The 15,050-nt window shown below is 44.6% G+C and overlaps 1 protein-coding gene across 1 annotated transcript in view; it reads right to left on the bottom strand.

Moving 5' to 3' along the window:
• Nucleotides 1-1,285: 1,285 nt before the first annotated feature.
• WSCD1 (WSC domain containing 1) overlaps nucleotides 1,286-15,050 on the bottom strand; it is a gene marked incomplete at its 3' end in the record, with an annotated part of 19,871 nt that continues 6,106 nt past the window's right edge. The window contains exons 3-7 of the mRNA XM_009695840.1: nucleotides 13,696-13,880; nucleotides 10,388-10,509; nucleotides 4,003-4,168; nucleotides 2,330-2,494; nucleotides 1,286-1,486 (exon numbers count right to left, since the gene is read on the bottom strand). Coding sequence (XP_009694142.1) covers nucleotides 1,286-1,486; nucleotides 2,330-2,494; nucleotides 4,003-4,168; nucleotides 10,388-10,509; nucleotides 13,696-13,880 — 839 coding nt within the window. The remainder of the gene's footprint in view (nucleotides 1,487-2,329; nucleotides 2,495-4,002; nucleotides 4,169-10,387; nucleotides 10,510-13,695; nucleotides 13,881-15,050) is intronic.

The following is a 15,050-nucleotide window of genomic DNA, read 5'->3' as shown; positions in this document are numbered from 1 at the left end:
GTAAATAAAAATATATAATAATTATATAATAATATATTTTTATTATGTAAATGCAGCATCAAGATCAAAATGCATCTTGACTGGCGCCCAAGGTGTTCTTTGATTTCCAATTCTGTTGAATAACACAACTTTCTGCATGCTTACCAGCATGCTTATGGAGAGACTGGACAAAGAAACAGGATTAATAGGGAAGATTCTTCTGTTCCTGGCATATGGGAGGGATTTAGAGTCACCTGCCAGGATCACTGGGACAAAATTTACTGAATTATTTTGTCACCTTTGCCTTGGGCATTAATGACACCTCAATCTCTATTTGCTGTCTGTGATAATTTTAATTTTCCATGGGTCGGGATAGTCCTAGCTAAAGCTTTTGGGCTGGACAAAGAGCATTTGTAGCTGAAATGTAACAATTTGTAGTTTGCAGTATAGGAAAGCTCTCCAGACTTCTTCTCTTTTCTAAGGGCTATTTTGTCTGTTTTTTGATGAATAGGTCTTGAGTTGTGGTTGATGAAAAGTGATACATGAACTTGGGAAAGAAAGATGCTGTGACAGATGACACTTCCCCCCAGACCCCCACAGCCCTGTGCTGCGTGGTTTGCCAAGCCACAGCTCTAGTGCCTAAAACATGCACAAGGAGAAATGCAAGCCGAATCTCTTCTCTGCTGCAGAGTCTGAATGCAGCAGTGTATTCAGTGGGGAAATTGAAGTCACACCATCCAGCTTGCCAGTCAAATGCATGAAGCGTGGCAGGCATATTCTGAAGTCTTTTCATGTGTTCAAGGAACACTGAATCCCAAGTCCCCTTATTGCTATTATCCTTATTTATCTGCAGTGCAGTAGCACCTGTGCAGTGCTGTAAAATTTCCTTCAGGAAATGTCACACTCCATCGAATCCTCCAAATCTTAAATTAGATTTCTCACAGTTATTACATGCTGCAGGGGCAAATTTTCTTCACCTCACATAGCTTGGCAAATGGGCTGTACCTAAGGGTGTTGTACCTGGACACATTTTCTCTGCCAAACAGGGCAACAGCAGCAATGTTGCCGCATGCCTGTCCATGGTTGTGGATGTACAGCAAGACCACAGCTACTCCCAAAGTGCAGGTCTGAGTGCTGTTGCAACTGATAGTGGCTGCGGCGGGACTCGAGTCCCACTGCATTTGTTTGCAATGCTCACTCAGGTCCTGGTGCGTTCCCCCCTTCCCAATATGCCGAGAAGATAGGTTTCAAACTCTGTTCGAAGTGGCAGCTGGCACTCCCAGCCCGCACTGGGGCAGCGCGTTACCTTTGCTCTTCCAGTTGCGGTCGGTGGCGTACCCCAGGTGCCCGGCATATTTCCTGTTGAACTCTGCCATCAGCGACTTGTACGGGTTCCTTATCAACAGGATCGCTGAATCAAACATTTCAATCTCCGTCTTGCCGCTTTCATGTGTTTTCACACAGATGGTCCTTCTGCTTCTCCAATGGTCTTTTTCTCCTTTGAACCCTGTTTAACAAGACAGAATTGCTGGCTTTTTCACTTCATTATATGTCTGTGCCTTTTCACATTCTCAATCATTCCCTACAGTGGTGTAAAACTGTTTTGAAGGTACCAGTCAATTAAACCCATCACCCAGGACCCTGGGACTAGGGCTGACTTTTATTCTTGGCCTGCCACTGACCTGCAAGGTTTTATTTGGTTGGGAATCACATTCCCGTGTGCTTCTCCACGCATGCTGTAAGGAGGAGCCTGTCCCTGGCTGGAGCCCCAGCTGCTGAGCAGGTGTGGACTGGGAACCAGGCTTTCCTCTGCTGGGGAGGACTTCATTGGCACCTCGCTGCAAAAAGGCTGTTTTTCACAGGGCCAATGCTTGGTGCTTGCTAAATATCATGCCCCCACAGGATACTGTTCTCCTAGAATAATTAGTAACATTTAATAATTTAACCCTTGTGTTTCGTGTGCTACTGAAGAGTCTTACCTCAGGGATTAGTCAACTCTTTTTGTTTAGTTAACTGGTCTTTTGGACCAGTCTTTTAGATGGGCAGCTGTGCACGTGCATGTGCACGTGCACAGCAGCACCAATGCAGGCGATGTGCAAATTTTGCAAATGAGAGCCTGGCTGTTGTCTGTGAAAGTAGCTGCCTGTCAGGTTCAGTGCACTGCTGGAGCAGTCCCTGGTGCTGTCTGCACCATGTGAGACTGCTTGTTCCAGGCACGTGTTTAAATTTTACCAAACGTGCTGACAGTGACAGCCTTTGCTGGCTCCAAGCAGAAGGATGCCAGAGCAAGTAAGTAAAACTTTGTGCCCTGGCAAGGATTTGTGTGTCCCATCCCTCTGGAATACAGTACCTTTGTTGTAGAGCGTTCCATCGAAGTAATAGCTTCCCGTGTAGTATCCTGTGGCGTGCTCTATCAAATGGCGAGCCCATGTATTCCCAGCCCCAGGAAAGCTCGACAAAGCAACGAACACTTTGGATTTGGTGGTTAAGAATTTTCTGTCTGTGCAGCGGGTGTCTGCGAGTACAGAAGACATTTCATTGTTAGCAGCATTGTGACTTTTTAATAATTCCACTGACACCTCTTGATTACAGGGTTTATTGCTTCTTTCTTCTCTCTCTTATGAATATAGGATATCAATTTGAGTCCAGTTGCGAGTCAGCTACTTCCCAAAATTAATTCAGCCATAAGAGGCCAAAGAGATTATCCTCAGAAGAGGTTTTTGCTGGTTTTGTGTTGGGCAATGCTTTTTTTTTGGTACAGCTGCGGCAAACCGTTGTACTCGCCAGCAAGTTGCAATAAAAGCCCCTCAATGCCTGTTTGTTAACGGCTATTTGCCTGGCAGGTTGGCTCTTCAACGAAACCCTGAATGTGCCATTACACCAGGAAACTGTGAGTTTTATAATGCAGGAGAAACCCCTCCTACTGAAAGGAACTGGCATTCAGTTAAACCTCTAACTGTCATTCCTCTCTGAAGGGCCCAAGGCAGTGACAAACCCACGTTGTGTTAATCTCCCATCGGGGCTGGACACCTGGTTTCCATATATGCTTTCGTAAATCCTAACTTTATTTCTTAGCGTGCCAATAAAAGCAAGGATAGGATGAGAACCAATCTTGACCCTCTGTGAGGATTCAACAAGAAGCCAGGAAATAAATTAGAAATTACTCTCTTCATTCTTCAAAGCAGCCTCTTGATGAAGCTATGGCTAGAAAGTGTCAGCATAGTCCAGAGGGGGCTGTCTTCTGCTACTACAGATCTGCACAGCTGTGGGAAGTACTAGCAATTTCATGAAAGCAAGTGTTCTTCTTGCATGATCTTTTCATGTGCTGGTGTCTGCAGTCTACCTCTGAACTGGGAGATGGGGGAAAAAAATTGTGTTGGGTTAAAAAAAAGCCCAGCATCAATCCAGAAAAGCACTTAATTTGTTTAATTTTAAGCTTGTGAGAAGTTTCACTGAACTCAGTGCAAATCATTGCACGGATCAAGTTGCCAGTGCCACCTAAATGGTTTACTGCATTGAAGCCTTACTCTCTGCTTTATTTTCTGTCTTTGAAACACATATGCAGATGACTATTTTAGAGGAAGATGGGTCGAGCAAAATTAGAGTCGGCAGAGCTGCCTCAGTGGCTGTGTAAGATGGGGACCAAGTGTGTGTTTAATGAGCGTGGGTGGAACCAGAGTATGGGGTCCTCATCCCCGGCTGTCCAGGGTGCTGCATGGCTAGGGGTATGCCTTCGCAGGCTCTGCCTTGTTCTCTCTATCTGCAAAATAATTATATTTTTCCAAGGCAGGGAGAGGCTGTACTGCTTAATGAAAGAATGGAAAGATGCATATTTATGAGTGCAATTGCAAGGGGGGATTTAGATAAGGGGAGTTTCCTAAATTCCTGCCTATATTGTGATACCAACCATTGTGGCTAAGACTGCTGTAAACTAGATCACTTTTACGCACTGCAGAAGGGGCACAGGGGCTATTTCCAGCAGTGGTAGGTCTGGCCCTGGCACAACGAGGCTGGGGCTCATACCTTGCACTGGTGTCTGATAGACCAGGCAGTATTTTCCCTCAGCGGCGCTGCTGGCGTTGTGCATCCCGCTGCAGAGCAGCCCGTCTGCGCCATCGTGCAGCGAGAAGCGCCCAGTGGGGTAGCCGCAGTAGCACTCCCGCCCTCGGATGACTGCCAAAGGAAACTCCTACGAAAGAGAGAAAATAGATCAGTGCGTAAATGCCACGGCATCAACAGCCTGCGGGGAATGCTGCTGCTATACAAAGAAAAATAAATCTTCACAAGGCCACTGTCAAGATCAAAGCAGTGTTTGACATATCACAGTAAAGCTCATGCTTCTTACACTACTGCTGTCTTTCATATGGCAATTTCTTAAAAATTGGTTTTCAGACACAAGCCTTGTAAAGCTTGAAAATTCACAATATTTTGGTTTTTTTCATTATTCATAAAAATAATTTTATAATATTCCTGCAGCACCTAGTATGTAATTCTACCTGCAAAACATCAGTATGGGAAAAGTTGTTCTTATTTACCTCCAAAATGAGCATTTTGAATTGGATCATCTCTTAAACTCCCATTTATATTCCCCCAAACTGAGGAGTCAGCTGTTAAAAGGCTTGCCTCATTCAGTTGATTTTACCAGAGTTTGTGTGGAGGAAACTTGCCCTTACACTTAAAGAATTTAAGCAAAGAAGAAAATTTAGACCCACTAACTGCTGCAATCATGTTTAAAAATAGAAAGAAAAAAGTCAACCCATAAAAAAAAAAATCTATGCATCTTAGCCCGACTTCTTCACAGTTCGCAAAAAATGAATGTGCATAGAGGGGCTGATACAAGGTTTGAGAACTACTGTGTATATTTTTGGAAAAACTATTTAGAAATACGATGCCAAGTAATTTTTGGTACATCTGTTCAGAGGGACTGTGCTGATGGTGAATGTGGGGCTACACCAGAAAAGGCAGAAGGGGACCTGCAGTGCCTGAGTGCAGCTGTAGCTGTACCTGGTGCTGGAGCGAGCTAAGGGCACGCACAACTCTGCTGGCCAGGGCACACAGGGTTAGCTCAGCTGGTGCCCAGGCTCTCTCTTCAGGCACAGACACTTCTTGGTTGATGTTACCGTCCTTCTAGATAGGGAAACCTCGTATGAAATCCAGACTCACTGCTGCAAATGACAGGTCTTTCAGCAGAGTGTAAAATGTGCAACTACAAGAAAATTATAGGTAGTGTTCATTGCAAGGAAATAATTCCCAAAGAAAATTTTTGGCTACAAGAAATTTCTTTCAATGGATTTGATGAAAAGTAATTCAGGTTTTGGTGTACCAGTCTTACCCAAAACAGGCAACAGACTGCAAAGCAGCATTGCTGTGTGGTAGCAAAGCAGTGAGGCTGGGCTGCTGGGCTAATACTGATGAGAATTAAGAGAAGTTTGACGGAAAATTGTGTTAGTTATTTGCTGAAGAAAACAGCAGTTGCTTATGTGCTCAATAGAAAAGCACATTTACTTCTTTGCTGAAACTGGCCCTAAAATTCAGTCTTTCTCCTCTTTACCAGGAGGACTGGGGTTGCTTTTCCTTCAGTTTCCAAAGTCCCCTGACAGCTCACTCAGTGGCGTGGGGATCCATTGGTGTGCAGGGACGGGCTTGGCACAGCCACAGAAGGGCTGAAGGAAGCTCAGGGGTTATTCACGTGCAGAGTGTTCAATTCCACCTGTTCCATATCAACACTTTTTGCCTTTTAAAAGTCTTTTGGAGTCTGGGAGTGCGTGACAGGACTGCTGAGCGTCTTATCTCTTGTTCTTCCCCACGTGTTCATCCCCTGATAAGGAGTCAAATACAACACATGTGCCATCTGTGCCCAAACAGCCAACATTTGCTTAGTGAATGAGATATGACATTGTCAAAAACTGTTTACAAATTTGATCCAAGGGCAAAATAGTTCTGTTTCTGCCTGCAAACAGAAATTTTTCCTTTACAATGAGGCAGTGCTTTTCAGCTTGAGAAATTAATAAGTGTCCTGGCCCTCAAACACAGCCTAGAATAAAAATGTACCTTTTACCTTGTGCCGTGAGGCACCTGCAAGCAATTGATTTTTCTGGAATGCTGGAGGTTTTGTGAAGAGACCTAAGCAAACGCTTCTCCATACTTCTGTGTCTGCAGGAGCGCTGGTCGATACAGTGCTGTTCTGCAGCCTCTCTGCATGCGGTTCAGGATAACGGCAGTGCAGGGTGCCCAGCCCTTCTGGAGGCTGGGCAGTGGGGCTGACCATCACCTGTGCAGCCTTCCTGCTGCTCAGGCAGCAAGGGCTTGGAGGAAGGGGAGGCACAGGGAGTGGGCTTCACAAGTGAAAGTTTCAGAGTTTCAGTGATGGCAGCACATGTGTTGGAAGAAGCATGACAGTAGTTCTCGGAATTGCACCAGGATCCACATTGTCAGTGCAAAGCGCTGTAATCAGCTGGCTAATTATTCGGTCTGTCTGTCTACATGATACAGTGCACAAAGTAATGTATCCAATCTTGACTTCCCATCAGTATTTAATGAAAACAACAAACCATCCACTGTGCTCACCTGTGGATTTATGTACGCCCCCAAGCTGTGGTTATGGCTTTAAGCAACCATGTAACTTTAAAATGCAGGACTAGTCCTCAAGCTCAGCACACGCAAATCTGTAATGCTTCACTTCGGATAAACACAAGTGTAATGCCAGAGAAATCTGCGGGTCTATGAATAAGCATTTTTCTGGATTGAGCTTTAGAACATGCATTGGCAGGCTCAGGTGTCCGTCCTGCAAGCTACAACTCAGTGAGAACTGATGTCAACGGGACTATTTACATGAGAATTTGTGAGATGAAGCCTCAACAAGTAGTTTAAGTGTTGTAAGGAAAGCAATCATTCTCCAGTAGCAACACAGATGATATGATGATTTGATAACTGGTGTTTTTTTATTAGACTGTATCCAAACTAAGAATTATGAATATGTTAAAAATACACTTATCTGGTTCTACTCTGATTACTCTGGTAAATTCCTTTCTTTAGGAATTTATAACCTCCTATACTAACTCTCCTGACAGTCAAAATTTTTCTCTCAATCTACCAAAAAGAATAAGAGATGGTGGGCTAATTGTGGCAGGAAATTTCCCAAGTAAAAATGATGGATTTGTTTTATTTAAAAATGGGTGTGTTCATTTTGCAACAAACCTAGAAGGCATTCTTCAAGTATTCATTGAACTGGATATGCTAAGAGCAAAGAACAAATAGCATAAAGCCAATCACTCCATTGCATAAAAATTCTGGCTTGTTTTACACTGTGATCTGTTGAGGCCAGGGGACAATTCCTCAGTGCACTGTTATACCCAATGTGACCCTGGTTTGAGATACTCCTCTCTCACTGCTGCAATTAAGTCAGTAAGGCTGTGATTATCTGTGCCAGCTGAGGTTCTGGCCTACTTATCTTTGTTTTATCATGTTTTTTAAAAAAAATAAATCTAAATGAAGCTATGGAAAGACTCTATATGAATTCTACAATGGGATTTGGATCAAAATCCCAGGAGTCTTTTGTTTATGGGTAAATAATGGCATGTAGCTACATCTGGAATCCAACATAGCAGGTCTATTTTTGAAATTAGAAGATTGCTGTATTCTGTATATTGCTTTATAAAGAAAAGAAAAAGCACCTTAGAGTTGGTAATGTTCAAGTGTGCAAACTTGCTGGCATGGCTTTTGGATGCATTGAGATACTGGTGTTCTCTTCTCAAGACTTAGTGTTCTTCCAGATTTTATTCATATCATCATATATAACTGCATACAGCAGCTAAGTGGTAAAAGGACTATTTATTTAAAAATATAAATTCAGAAGGAGATGACTCATTTAGTATGCAGGTTGGTTTATAAAAGAGCATATATGAAAATTATGGCTTCTGGCCAAGGGACCTAGCACAGAAACACATTCATGAATCTGTGTTATGGGGTGATAATGGGTTGCTATTAAGCCATGTCATCACTGTTAATTAAGAAAGAAATTGATAATTAAGGGTATTTAGCAGGATGCATCTGAAGATGTGACCTCAAATTCATATCTCAAATACTTCCAAGGGCTGGAGCTACCATTTCAGCTGCACAAAACAATTTGCAAGGCTAACAAATAAACATGGTATGCCTCAATTTGCTTTTCTTTAAGTCCCAAAGAGCAAAAGACTTATTCATGTGTTTAGCTTTAAGCATCCAACTAGTTCCATTTAAAAGCCCACTAGCTTTTTCAGGATACATAGAAATAGGTGGGATAATTCCTTTCAGCATAACAGGCTGGACTAAAATGACAGTGCCTTCCTGATTTCAGGAGGGCTAAGTGTGTTGCTATTGGCTAGGAAGTTGCCCCTCTTATTTTGAAAGGAAAGGAACCAAAGTTGGGACAAACATTTGTAGTGTCATAACAGGACTTGCTTTAAGTAGAGTTAAAGCACAAATCAGTGTGTAACAATTGGACTTGTGGATGTGCAATTGCTGCTTCTGAAGTGGAAGGAGACCTTACCAGTCTTTTTGTAGGCAAATACTCTCTAATAGTCACCTTCCAAAAATTCACTTCTGAAAATTCACTTATTTAGAAAAGTCATCTCCCAAAACCAGAATGACATGACTGTGCTTAAAAACATTGACCTCATGTTTGAGTACATCTGGAAACAACTTCTCCAGAATATTTCTTACCATTCTCCTAGATAGAGAAACAATAATGAATTGCACTTCATCAGTGAATTTTAATAAAATGATATTACATGTGGGTAAACTGACACGGAAAGATGAAGATTTTTTTTTTTTCCATCATTAAACCATAGATTAATGGCAGAGCTTGGAAAGAATTGTTCATGAAGTCCTACTTTACCGAATATTTATATGCATAGAGAATGTGAGAGTGTGTTTGTATGCATATTTGTAAGGTACTGTATACAGGGTATATGGGTGATTCACTGCAATTTGCTGCACAGAGTTAATTCCATGATGCAGTCTTAAAACACTGATGAGCTGGTATAGAGGATACATTGATTGGGAAAAGCTTTCCCACTTCACCTAGTAATTAAGAAGATTTGTTGTTCCTGCCTTAATAGTTTTAATCAATTTTGTGATGCTAGAAGACAAAGTAATTGAATGTTCAGTTTAGTGCATGAGGCTGAATGTGGCTGCAGGCTAAATCTGACCACACAGTGAACCCTACTCCATACAAAAAAAGAAGTCCCATCAGAGTGGGGAAGGAGGGATGGGAACCAACTGCAGCAACAGCCACTAAAGCAGAGGGTGCCTTGGGCCAAACATTCCCGCCCATGAGGATACCCAAGTCCATCAGCGTCAAACTCCTTCATTTATTACACCCATGGTCTTACTCTGTGATAGGCGTGAAGGATGAGCAAAGGTGATGCTTCAGGCCAAGAGCGTGCACAAGGACAGCAGATGTTAGCATGTCCATTCTCACCTTCTGTTCAAAAGCCAATAAGCACAAAATTGACCTTATTTGTTGCTTTCTTGTAGTCTTACATATTGGTGTGAAGTTCTACAATGATTCCATTTTAAATTAAGATAAATTAGATTTATATTAACCTAGGTTATTGTGAAAGTGGTATAAATTCTTCTGGTGTGGAAAGAGACGCATCTGTATAAAGGTACCAGGAAAGTCCACCTGCTTTCAGTGTGCTTATCTGCTGAAATATTTCTCTGGCAACTTTTTTTTGTTTTATATTTAAGATCATATCATGTTCCTAGCCAACACCATTGCAAACTGGTGTAAAAATTGTGTGTAAATATCTCAGCATTAAATTCTCTCATTCGCTATGGCAAGGCCTGCTGCTGCGGTGTCAAGGAGGCTGAGACCCAAAGGACCACTTTGGAGGGGAGCACCCAGGGCTGCACAAAGTGGCGTGCGCTGGGGATCAATTCTCCCTTCCCTGCCTGTGCACTGCTCATGGCTCCCCGAGAGCTGAGCGGGGACCAGCTCCCTGGAGGGTGATGAAGACATGTTTTGGGTGCTGCCAGCCCACATCCACCCTCCGGCAGCGTGTCTCCCCGTGAGCTGCAACCACCGAGACCTTCCCCGGGTCAGTTCTGGCTCTGGGCTTGGTTTGAATGTGACACAGACATGGTATCGATTTCCTCATGGTCGATACTCATCACTTAGAGCAGCTTTTTTGTGCATCATTTTTAGTGGTATCACTCTGATGGCTTTCCCTCCCGCTGTCCCCATTCAAGAGAGAGTGAGCGGTTGGACCAGATGCATCACTGGGTATTTACTCTGATTACTTTTGTCTTTTAGAAACTCATTTACAAATTCAAAGCTCTAAGGCACTAATCTCTGCTATTCCCTTAGTAGATTAAAATTTAAAATAACAAAAAAGAAGAAAGGATGTGAAATGAGAACTGTTCTTACTTTCTTGGAGCAAAATTCAGAGCACATCTCCACCGTCAAATTGGGCTGTATCAAAGAGGCTGGAAAGGTGTCTGTTAAATTTTCTGGAGCTCTAAAACATCCTCGATAGATAACATTCCTCCCTGCAGGGATATGAAATAGGTTTCTCTTGAGAAAACAATGTCCGTAGTATCCTGCCTCTTTCACAAAGAACAATATTAGGTTCAGAAGCTAAAAATAATAAAATTAATTTTATATTCCGAATGCTGTAGAAATAAGAGAAACCATGATATACACTAGAAAAATGTGTTGCAAATCCTGTAGTATTGAAAGGAGCACATGCCTTTAGCTTTGTACAAACCACTGAAAGTAGGGCTTCAGCAAAGAGTTTAAATTAAATTCCACCAGTGGAGGGCATTGCTATTGTTTGCAAGTCCCAGTTTTCTTTTGAAGACACGCTTTCCCCCCAAAAGGCTTAAAAGCCCCGATAAAAATCAACAAAGCTTCCTGTGATCTGCACCAGAAAAGGAAAAGAATTTAAATGAACCCTGAATGCCCCCACAGGGACCCACCTTCCTGCACATCTGCTCAGTTGCTGAGCTATCCCTCTCCTCTTCCCACTTGCTTTCTTTTCAGGCCAAGGGAGTTTGCTGCAGCCTTCGAAATCTAAGCTAGGCTTTTGTAACCTGTTCAGGGAGAACAGCTTTCTTCAAGTCTTTAGCATCAGCCTCTGATCTCACCTGCTCCTGTATAAATGCCATAGAACTTGGCAGAACTGCTCCATTTTTTGTATCACTGTGATTGAAGTCAGGATTTGGCCCAAATACTTGTTACAAGCAGCAATACAATTTTCCTCCTGCTTAAGAGACAAATGACCCCTGTCAGAATCAAACAAAAACCCAAAGCTGTCATGGAAACTCACTACCCGAGGTGAGGCTGTGCATCTGTACACATGAACTAATGGTAATGAAGAAAATAACATTGTGTGGCTGGTTAGAAAAGAAAAAAATCTACATGTTGTATGACACTTCTGTAATTCTTTACAAAGGTGGAAAATGCCTTTACTTCTTTGCTCTGTACTAACTCTCTGCTGACAGAATTTGCCTAGCATGACTCAAAAGGGAGAAACGTGGTGACTCAAAAGGGAGAAACGTGGTGACTCAAAAGGGAGAAACGTGGATTTGGGAATGACTTTGAGTCTTCTGAGTCCTGGTCCGCACCCACTGGCTACCTTAAACAATGCTCACCAGAACTGATGTGGGAAATATGTTGGATGGCAGGAGAGATGCAGTGCTGTTTTGAAGGGAAAATCTGGTTCTGCGTGAATTTCCTGGCAGAAGGGCCCAGATTCTCCAGCATGAGCCAAGAGCAATCTAAGGAGAAGCTGCTTAAATATTGTTCTGCTAACTGTTCAAACCAGTTACTAGAAGCAATACTGTATCATTGGGATCACTCAGGAGATGTGAAAACAAAATAACTTGATGCAAGTTGAGGGGAAACAAGAGTCTCCTGGGGACCAGATCACTGCAAGCACAGCACCAAAGAATAAAGGAACAGAAGTTTTTTAGCTTTTCAGGATGCTCTTGAAAGACTTCCTACTAAATCTGTCACTAATACTTAATTCGTGAAACAAAATATTTCTGAACATGTTTAGAGTTGTCTCAGTGGGTCAGGAAGAAAGCTTGAACTGCCCACACTGGCACTTGGGAGGGAGCCAGGGTTCACAGAGAACCCATGGATCACACTGGAAATGTATTGTATTTACATCGTCTGCCTGCTTTCTGGGGAAGGATGGCTGAAACCTGCCCAGAGGAAAATGGGACTCTGTGCCACAGCAATCCCTGGGCTGCAATAGCTGCCAGCTTTGAGCTTCATTGCATTTAACACGATGTGGGGGCACAAGTCCTGTGGCACAGGAACTACGTAGCTCCTGGTGTCCAGGGAGCCAGGGCGGGAAGAGAGAGGTGAGGGCTGGAGAGAGGGGGAGATAGCAAACCCCATGTCTGGGAGGGTTTAAACAGAGATGTCACTGAATCTGCTCTGTGTAAGTAGAAGCATTATGTGAGGTCTGTTCTCTATATTGCATAGTGTAAATCACGGATACTGTTACAGTTTCAGAGTTTCTTTCCAAAATACTTGTTCATTGTGATTAATACTTCTGTTGGCCCCTCAGCTTGCTTGTGTCAGTGGGATTCTTCAAACAGTCAAATATCAAGTATTATTAAGGGCAAACAAAATAGAAATCTAGCTCTAGGCTAGACTAATTTGGTGACTAATTCATTAATACTTAAGAAAAAAATAAATGCCACCTTTTCCTGTGAAATATGTATATATATTTTATGCTGAAGATTTAAACAGTGATGCATGTCCTGGGAAACCTGCCAACATGCCTGTCAACCTGACACTAGCAATTTAGTTCTATGTACATTTGATATATAATTTATATGTAGCTGGGTGGATTATTGTACAAACCTTGACTTGCCTTTAAGAAGAAATGAAGTACCGTCAATACTGGCACAACCTAAGGTCTCGGTGCTTCTTCTCAGCAAATAATATCCGTAAGGTCTTGTGAGCTTGCCAAAAGCAAGGACTGCTCAGCTGTTCAGATATTTTATGTGCTTTGTGTTGGCCCAAAGGTTTATCTGTTGTATCTCCAATGGTAGCTAATTGAATGACAAGTAGAGTAATCTAAAGATGAAACAAAAATCCCAACTGCTGCTAGAACAGAAGTCCTTGGAAGAGCAAAACTCTGTGGTCTCATTTCTCTCATTTAGGAAAGAGATTGGCATGCCTCTCTCTCTGGCCTCTACTTACTCTCCTGCTGCAGTCACATAGCACTTACTTTGTTTAGGATCATTTCCGACCTTAGTGCTTTTCTCCCCTTCCATTATAAGGCACCCACTTCCAGGGTTGTTTCTTAAACATGTGTGGCTTTGTCCCTCTGCAATGGATGCGAAAGGGAGTAGTTTTTCAGCTGAAATTCTGCTGCTGTTGCAGTCGCTCTGCACTGCATTTCGTTTCTTCCCTGGTGACACTAACTTCCTATGTGGCAGCCCTGAGGCAGCCGTGCCAGGCACGTCTCGCCTCTCCGAGGCGGTGAGCAGTTCTGCTACTTCAGGGAGGGAGCCATGGACCAGACCAGCAGCAAATGGACACCATGCCCCGTGGGCACCTTTGTCCTTTGCTGTTTCAAACTCTGGTGACAAACGGAGTGAGATGAGCCGCGGGGACAGCCCACGCACTGAGCCCAGCCGTGGCACCTGCCCCCATGGGGTGAGTGTCGCTCCTGGGGAGAGCGGCCTCCTCTCTCTGGTCACACACCCACTTACGTCGTCTCGCTCCTGCCTGCAGCTCCTCCACCATGTAGACAGAGAGCCGGTTCACCCCTCCACAGACAGAGCCCTTTTCCCCTTTGCACTCGCTGTTGCACTCCTCAGGCTTCGAGGTCGTTGCTGGGAGCTTGTTCCCGCAGTAGCACTCTGCTCCATACGCTAGGCCCGCATAGGTGTAAGCCCTGTGAAGAACAAAAGCAGGCACTGTTGGTACAGATACCCCTTCTATTCCCAAGTTTACACCTAACGAAGGCAGGAGCCTGTCCCTGCGTACAGCGTATGCTTCTGCCACCCTGCTCTAGAGACGCAGCTGGCCCTGGGGACCCGCGTGGCCTCCTCAAGGCGGGCAGCCACCTCATACCGCAGGCGACGGCAGGGACCGTTGGTGGTCAAAGTCCACCGGGCACGGCCTGCCCAGGCCTGGGGCAGTCCTTGGGAGCGCAAGGCACTTGACGTGGGTGTCTGAGCCACAGCCCCGTCTCTGTTTGCACGGACATGCTTGTGCCATTCCTGTGGGAGCACAGCTGGGCTTTTGCCCACTCAGTGCCGTGGATGTGATGGCCTCACCACTGGGGGTGACGCCGCCACTGCCCAGAGCTACCACATCAGGTTTTGATGAAAAATGTGTAGGATGGTTTAGAGTGACAGAGAAGAAAAGCCCCTTTCAGAGGTTCTGTTAACTGGCATTTACAGTTGAGCATTTTGGATCCAGTCAGGCAACTTTTAAATGCTCAAACCAAGGTGAGGCTGTTGGTCGAACAGCAGGCCCAGGGCTCACTGCCTCTTTCGAGGAGTGCTTGCTTCCTGCCACCACACCAGCTCCAGGAGCGGTCACCACAGGCAGCCAGTGCCTCCTGTGCTGTGTGAAACCTCCGTCTGGTCTGAGTGGGCTCGTGGCACGGGAGCTGTTGCTTGCATGGAGGGCTGCGGCAGTCTGCACTTGCAGTGCATGGACCCTTGGGTCCCCTTCGCGGGGCGAAGCTCTTCCTTGGGCCTCTCATGCCAAAGGCAAGCACGCGTTGTGCCCACGCAGAGTGCGTGAGGGTCCCTCCGGACAGGCCCACAGCTGACCTCTCTGCTGGCTGCACTGAGCCAGGGCCTGGCTCTGCATCCTCCAAAAAGCGTCTGATGAGGCCTGACGGTCTGTCCATCTGAGAGGAGAGCACCGTTCCATTCACCCAAGGGACCGCTCTGTCTGGAGCGTCTTTGTGTGGCTGCAGGGGACTGGGCTGGAACAGGGGGGGCTGACAGCCAGCAAGATAGGATTAAGCTGCAGTTTGGGCACCCCTTAGGTGTCAAGCTCCACATGCACTGCATTGCCCTGTGGACCAAGGGAGGCAAATTTCACAGGA

This window comes from Cariama cristata, unplaced genomic scaffold, assembly GCF_000690535.1.
Source record: "Cariama cristata isolate BGI_N322 unplaced genomic scaffold, ASM69053v1 scaffold33532, whole genome shotgun sequence".
Taxonomy (NCBI): Eukaryota; Metazoa; Chordata; class Aves; order Cariamiformes; family Cariamidae; genus Cariama; species Cariama cristata.
Note: the sequence above shows the minus strand (reverse complement) of the source record. Positions and strands in the feature narration are given on the sequence as shown.